The sequence below is a fragment of the Triticum aestivum genome, chromosome 5D (assembly GCF_018294505.1).
Source record: "Triticum aestivum cultivar Chinese Spring chromosome 5D, IWGSC CS RefSeq v2.1, whole genome shotgun sequence".
NCBI classification, from domain to species: Eukaryota; Viridiplantae; Streptophyta; class Magnoliopsida; order Poales; family Poaceae; genus Triticum; species Triticum aestivum.
Window position 1 is genome coordinate 56,662,782 of NC_057808.1, and position 7,659 is coordinate 56,670,440.

General features: G+C 43.5%; 2 protein-coding genes and 1 non-coding gene across 3 annotated transcripts; 2 read left to right on the forward strand and 1 right to left on the reverse strand.

Annotated features, from left to right (window-relative positions):
* The first annotated feature begins 345 nt into the window (after positions 1–345).
* On the forward strand, positions 346–4,196 carry LOC123119416 (protein LOL2). The gene is made up of 7 exons (XM_044539220.1): positions 346–638; positions 997–1,110; positions 2,191–2,313; positions 3,195–3,304; positions 3,392–3,469; positions 3,560–3,631; positions 3,743–4,196. Exons 2-7 carry the CDS (start codon positions 999–1,001, stop codon positions 3,785–3,787), a joined length of 540 nt encoding a protein of 179 aa, XP_044395155.1. The 5' UTR covers positions 346–638; positions 997–998; the 3' UTR covers positions 3,788–4,196.
* Positions 4,197–4,769: 573 nt separating this feature from the next.
* TRNAM-CAU (transfer RNA methionine (anticodon CAU)) lies at positions 4,770–4,857 on the reverse strand. The gene is given in 2 exon segments: positions 4,770–4,805; positions 4,820–4,857. It is a non-coding gene; the product is annotated as a tRNA-Met (tRNA).
* Positions 4,858–5,204: 347 nt separating this feature from the next.
* LOC123124324 (CASP-like protein 1B2) lies at positions 5,205–7,458 on the forward strand. The gene is made up of 3 exons (XM_044544958.1): positions 5,205–5,583; positions 5,682–5,796; positions 6,863–7,458. The coding sequence occupies exons 1-3, from the start codon at positions 5,342–5,344 to the stop codon at positions 7,094–7,096; spliced, it is 591 nt and encodes a 196-aa protein (XP_044400893.1). The 5' UTR covers positions 5,205–5,341; the 3' UTR covers positions 7,097–7,458.
* The last annotated feature ends 201 nt before the right edge of the window (positions 7,459–7,659 follow it).

Below are 7,659 nucleotides of genomic sequence, written 5' to 3' on the forward strand. Positions count from 1 at the left end.
TGAAAATGGGGAAAATATATGTAAAAACACATGTTTTCACAGAATTTCCCAAGTAAAACAGGGGGTTGAATCCTGCTGGGAAAGAATATACTCCATCCGTTCCTAAATATGAGTCTTTATAGAGATTTCATTATGAACCACATACGAATGTATATAGATGCATTTTAAGTGTAGATTTATTCATTTTGCTTCGTATGTAGTCCACCTAGTGGAATCTCTATAAAGATTTTATATTTAGGAACGGAGGGAGTAGATATATATAGAGAGAGATAAAGAAAAGGAATTCCGTTGTTCATTGACACGGTCGCCCACGACTCTTGCAACATGTGACGAAAGGAAAGGAGAAGAAGAGAAGAGTGAGACCGACGCAACGCAACGAAACGCGGTCTTCTCCTCCGTCGTCTCCAACCTCTCGTCCGCCTGCCAAATAAATCCAAGCCACAACCGCCGCTGTCTGCCCGTCAATAAGTTTTTCTCCGCCATTTTCCCCTCCGCGAGAAGCGCCTCGAGGTCCCCGTGTGCGGCTAGCTAGATCGGTGGCGCCTCCCCTCCCTCCTCCCCCGCGGAAGGCGCTTCCCCCCCTTCATTCCCGGAACCGATTCTTGCAAGGGATTCCTCGCTGCTCGGCTCTTCTTGAGGTGAGCGTCGAATCCGATGTTTTTTTCTTGCCGCCCCGTCGATTCGGTGGCGCGGCTGCTCGCGCCGCGATTGCATCGCGTTGCTTCCCTGGAGAAATCGACGCGGGGTCGGTCAGAGGTTGGGCGTATGCTGGAGTAGCAGCAGGATTTGGGTCCTCTCGAAATCGGAGCTTCACCTGGCGATTCCAGCAGCCCCCGTGCTAATTGATCGCATTTCGACGGCCCTGCGGTCGAGCAAGGTGCTGATACGCGCTGGGCGATAGGATACGGATGGAGCAGCGGGCAGAGCATAATCGGATTGGTGTATGAAAAACTATCTACTGCCACGCCCTGACAGGCCCTGGTCCGGATTTTGCAGGCATGCAGAGCCAGATCGTGTGCCATGGGTGCAGGAGCGTTCTACTCTACCCCAGAGGGGCCCCGAGCGTGTGCTGCGCCGTGTGCCATGCCGTCACCAACGCTCCCCCTCCAGGTAACGGCCATGTCCGAGCTCTGGTTTCGCCACTTGTGCAATTTTTGAACACAAAATGTGCAAACAAGATTGTGTCATGTTCAATTTTGTTGATAATGTTCTGGATCATATGCTATATGTGGTAGTGGCATGCTGATGAATGGGTAGCGAAATGAAGGAGGGGCACACTAGGACTAATTTATCCTATAGCAGGTTATGGGAAACCTCACGTAGCAATTTTATTGCCTAAGATAGTAGATGGATTCCTAGAATGTGCTGTCCATTTCTAGGTTTGACCCTACTAGCTTAACTTGCACATTCGTCGATCGTGGTTCGCACTGTTTGGTGGATCAATGCTGTATCGTGTGGTGTACTCCCCAGAGAAATGTTAAGTTCGATCGGTATGGCGGGGGGTTCAGAAGATTGAGGTTGCTACTAAGAGCCTATTTGGATTGTAGAATTTCCATAGGAATTATGGAGGATTTGAACCCGTGGGGATTTTTCCTATAATTGTCCTTTAGATCATTGGACTGGGGATGCTGATATGACATTTTGGGTGACTGGTGGCAGAAAGATGAACTTTCCCTTCCTTATTTGACCCATCTACCTACTTTTGTGCGGTTACTTTCAACCCACTTATGCTCAGTTCCCTTACAAATTTGTCTTCTGGTTAATCAATATTGGTTCATCTTAACAAAAATTAGTAGCTGATAGAACCCTTCTAATCTAGCTGTCATTGCTTGAACAGTCATGTTGTCTACATTAGATACATCTTCCTTTCTTTGCCATGTATATTGGGTGTATGTTCTGCTTTGCCATGTGTGACGCCTCTTCCTTGCTTTCTCTGGGCAGATTTATCCTCCATTGTGATGTTCTATCTTTTATGCATTATCACCATATATCAAGTGTTTGTGATTATTTACATGTTTTGTTGTGTTCATTAAAACGGGTCAGCCCATGCATTTGAAATTGGACAGTGGGTAATCTTTTACCCATTCCTAGCCTTGTAGCTGCATACTGTTGTTCGCTCTTGGTTTGTTGGTAGTGCTTCAAATATCTAGTTGACATGCTTATGAAAAAGTGAGTAAATTTCTTCTGCAGGAATGGAGATGGCTCAGCTTATATGCGTCGGCTGTCGAACTTTATTGATGTATACTCGCAATGCAACTACTGTCAGATGCTCATGTTGTGATACAGTCAACCTTGCCAGACCAGCACCGCCAGGTACTGATGTATGTGTCAAATTATTCTGTAGATCCTTGAGAGTCAGAAAGTAGGAAATCTGTTCTATAAAGTCGAATTGACCAACCTTGTAAGTTGAAATTTTAGTTATGAATGGAATATCTGTTCTATAAAGTCAGAAAGGGTTACTCAGGCATAGAACCCAGGAGAGTTCAAGTTGATACTACAATACCTTATGAAAGTATTATCATTATTTACCCCAGGTGTAGCTAGATTAACAGAAACTTCGTATGGCTTGAAATTGGCTGATTTTCTAGTAAGTTTGATCGCAGCAGTTTCACGTTGTCTCAAGCTGTAAATATAAGACAGTATTTATGGGGTAAAGTACATTGCTGGTTGTTTTGTTTTTATGTCACAAACCCTGCATTTATGGATTTATTGGTCATAAAGTCAAGGCCAGCCTTCAAAGTCAATACTGGAAAGTAGTCAAACATCACCCATGCTGCTCAAGCAACTATTTCTCTGCGGGCAAGTTGATTGCATTTTCACCTTATGTCATGTGCTCTGTGGATTTGGCAATGTATGATCTGGAAAGTTGGCATGTATTGCTTGTCCCTGTTACCGTTGTGCATGTGCATGGCTTCTTTTTTCTGCAGTGCTGTTAAATTAATCTGATTAAGAAGGATGTAAAGAAAAGACAATAAAATGTCAAACATTTTAGTATGTTCTCCCTTCTCTGTTCCTATGTCTGATGCATGTTCAAGCTCCCTTTGTGTGTCTATCATATGTGTTCTACTCCCTCCGTCCCATAATGTAAGACGTTTTTTGACTCTAGTGTAGTGTCAAAAAACGTCTTACATTATGGGACGGAGGGAGTATTTATCTGTTCTCCACTTGACGAATTCTATCTGTTCATGGTGCAGTGAATAGTATAGCTCATGTGAACTGTGGCCAGTGCCAGACGGTGTTAATGTATCCATACGGAGCATCTTCTGTCAAATGTGCTATCTGCAATTTTATTACAAACATTGGAGTATGTCAATATCTACGTTGGATTCTTTGTGCTGCAAATGCTCAGTGAAACCGGCTGATTTTAATCTATTTATTTTTCTTATCCCAGATGAACACCGTGAGACCTTTGCCACCTACAATGCATGCACCAAACGGAATTTCATATAGTGTCCCATCAACTTCTGCGGTATGTGCATATGATGAGCCCTTTGAGCATTCACCATGAATTCCGAGGTGATTTACCTCTTCTAATTTCCCTTTCCCCTGTATTGGCCAGCCATCCACTCAGTCGCAGAATGTAACGGTGGTCGTCGAAAACCCAATGACAGTAGATGACAAGGGAAAACTGGTAAGCCGCCTCTGCGCTTTGCTACCATCCGCCAATCGATCTGCACGTGTATTTGCATTACCCAGTGAACCTATCCCTCGTTGCTCACACTACCCGTTGACATTTTCGCAGGTGAGCAACGTCGTAGTCGGGGTTACGTCCGGCGGGAAAAAGTAGCGAAACATGTCAGCATTTGTACCAAGTGCGGCCCTGTTCTATGTCTTATAATCTGGGGTTGGGAAGACTTTGTATTATACTCCTGTCTGGTGATCGACCGATCGGTTGCATAGAAGAAAAACCTGAAGCGCGTAAATGGACCGTGCTACAAAAGAAAAGAAAAAAAGGAGTGCGGGTGTGGATAATATGGAGAAAAACTGTATTTTGCTTACCCCCTTGATTCTTTTGTATGTAAAATGTGGGCACTGTCAGACCTCACTGTGTGATCAAATCCTCTTTGTCCTGTCCTGTGTCCTATCCTGAAGGGGCCTCTCGTTCTGGATGAATAAACAGCAAATAGCTTTGCATATGACTGGCCCCACCTGTCGATGATTGGTAATTAAATGACGGTAATTATTGTGATGAATAATTCTTTGAAGGCTGTATTTTATTTTTTACGTACATCTCTACAGTGTAACAGCAAATAAGTGCATGTTTGTATTGTACGTTTTGATGTAGTTGGGTATTTATACACCGTATCTGACATGGTACTGGGCCAAGGGACCGTAGAGATAAAGTGCAATCATTCATGATCAAGTCCATGTTTGCTCTGTAAAAAGGGACAGGGTGTGGTGTTGAAATGTTATTTTCTGAATAATGTTCCTCTTACACATGCCATATATGTTGTGGTCAGTTAATAAGGAATGTAGTATATGCATAATCACAAAAGTGAAATATTAAAGTCAAATCTTTTTATGTAAAAAAAAGGTCAATTTTTTTTTCATTATCGCAAACTGTTAACTGAAAATTGCGATGTTTGGGTACTTTAGACCATAATTTAAACAAAATAATAATAACTAGGAACTCGGACAAAAGAATATAAAGAAATAAGACAAACGGGAGACGAAAATGGAACACTATACAAAATTTAAAATCTTATGAATATACGGAGTAGATCATATTTTTTATGTTAACACCAAGGACATTGAAAATTAAAAAAAATTGGGGTGAGAGAGGCTCGAACTCTCGACCTCAGGATCACTCACGTTTAGCTATGAGACCTACGCGCTAGCCAACTGCGCCACCACCCCTTCGGTGTTCTGCTACCAATGTAAAACTATTTATACATTCCTTAAATCTTAAAGAAATCTTGCCCAAAAAGCAAGGTCAAATCATATAATTTCTCACGTTAGATGTACCTAACCAGGAAACTGGCATCCTCTCCCGGTGAAGTGTGCCACAGTTTGCCCTCACTTCACGCTCCTCCTGTCATGCTCGAGATGCAAATTCCTCTACAAAAAATGCTCTTCTTTGGCACTTCACTTTCTACTCGTATCACAAGTCTCAAACGACTCTAAAAAGAAACATCTTTGCTTGACCGGCCACTCGAGCTTACTCACGAAGTAGAAACAAGGTAGCCCATAATTTACGGTTTTGAGGTTTGGTAAGTCACCCAAACTTGCAAGATCTGATCACCTCAAATTTGGGATCACCATTAGCAGCATATAATCTTCCCCGAAAAGCCCCAGCATTCCAATCACCGCAAGCCTCCAAGGTCTTCTTCCCAGTTAACCAATGGACCTCGAGCATGGCAAGAAGCCCCCTGCCATCGCCGCTGCGGAGCTATCCTCGCTCAAGGACAAGCTCGTCGGCCTGCGGCCGGTCCTGCTGCGAGCGGCTGCGGTCCTGGCGACGGCGGTGGCCGCGGTGGTCATGGGGCTCAACAGGCAGTCCTACACCGCGGTGGTGGCCATTGTGGGCACCAGGCCGCTCACGCAGACCTTCACTGCCAAGTTCAGCGACACGCCTGCGTTTGTGTAGGGGGCTCCTTGCTTTGCTTTGCTTGCTTGCTTGTCATTGCCTGTTGAATTTACTGACATGTTGTCTCTGTGACGGTAAACCGTCGATTTCGCAGGTACTTTGTCATAGCCAATGGTGTTGCCAGTCTGTATAACCTGGTGGTGCTGCTCATCAGAAGGTGCCTTATGCAGGGAAGGGCCCACAATTTGGTAGTGCATAGGATGGACATGGTAATTTATTTTCTCTTAATCATAATTTACCGACTAAATGACACTTTATATATAAGTTGGCCATTATTTACTTAAAAGAGAACCTCGCCTTGTAGTAGTTTCCCACTTTCATCAGAGTAAGTATATTTGAACTGTTCCTCATAAACATATTTTAGTAGAGCGAATATCGAATACATCTACCAGAGAAGCAACCAACTCAATCTAAGCAAGTGCATTGGTCTTAAATGAAGTTTTTCCTACACAATCCAGGAAGATCTGAAAATTTTGGAGCCTTCTAATGGTGCTACTATGAAAACACAGCACTCAATCTAATCAAGAATCTTTTTTGCAAGCTACTATCCACAACCAGTGGCTTGAGTGAAAACTGTTGGTGCTGCACTTGTATTGTACTCCCTCCGTTCCTAAATACTTGTCTTTCTAGGCATTTCAAATGACTATCACATACGGATGTATGTAGACATATTTTAGAGTGTAGATTCACTCATTTTACTCTGTATGTAGTCACTTGTTGAAATGCCTAGAAAGACAAGTATTTAGGAACGGAGGGAGTAGACACCTAGTAGTACTGTAGCATATCTGGCAAATCTCAAACCAGTGTTGATCGACGGCAACACATGATATATTTTCATCCTCCTTGTAATTTTAATGTCCCAAATAAGATAATCATTGTTCTACTGTCCATTACTTACACAAAACCTCGCTCGTCCAGTAGTAGTTTCCCATTTTCATCAGAGTATCTTTGGACTGTTCCTCACAAAAATATTTTAGTGGAGTAACCAACTTAGTCTAAGTAAGTGTATTGATATTAAATTTAGATGCTCATACACAATCCAGGGAGATATGATAAATTTGGAGCCTTCTGATGGTGCTACTATAAAAACACAGCACTCAATCTAATCAAGAATCTTTTTGCAACTATCCAGAACCAGTAGCTTGAGTGAAACTGCTGGTGCTGTACTTTGTATTGTAGACAACTAGTACTGTGGCACATTTGGAAAATTTCAAACCAGTATCAATGGACGGCAACACATGATATATTTTCATCCTTGTACTGTCAATGTCCCAGGTAATCATGGTTCTATTGGCCACCGGTGCCGCGACAGCGGCTTCAATGGCCGAGTTAGGCAAGAATGGTAACTTGCACACGCGTTGGAACCCGATATGCAACAAATTTGGTTCCTTCTGCAACCGTGGAGGCGTATCGCTCGTGTCCTCGTTCGTCGGCGTCGCGCTCATGCTAGCCCTGAATTTGCTCTCAGCTGCAGCCACCTCTCCCCGTGCCGTCGTCGCAGGCCAATGAGCACTAGCACCTCAGCTCAGACAGCTCATACCCAAGAGTACACTGCTCATGTCACTGGGATGTGAAGTGATGTGAGCCAGTATGGTTGCATGTGGGAGCTGGATCTCAGGAGGAAGTGTGCTCAAGGCTGCAAGTGTGCTAAATTTGGTGTACAACTGTATATCACCTTGCCTGGTCTGAAATGTGCAGGCACATAAGCCCTGGTTGGTTATAGGGCTTTAACTAGATCAGCTCTTACATTAGATCAAGTTGTTGCACCATTCAATTCCACTACTTTGTGGTTGTAAACCAGTACTCACAACTGTCCCGGCATTTGGCCGCATTTGCTCAACTGGATGATACATCGCATCGTTTGAGAAGTATGTCTGGTGAGGTTTGGTCTTTCACAACAGTTTGTACCTGTTGTACTGCATGGAACTCTTGTTTTATTACCTGAATAGTGAAGTTGTTTGGAGTTGCTTGAAATGATGCATCCAGCACCAGACTTAGTTATGGACTTAATGGGGCAAAAATTCAGGAGTTGGTCAGTTGATGTAGATTTATCGGAGAAGGAGCACATGCAT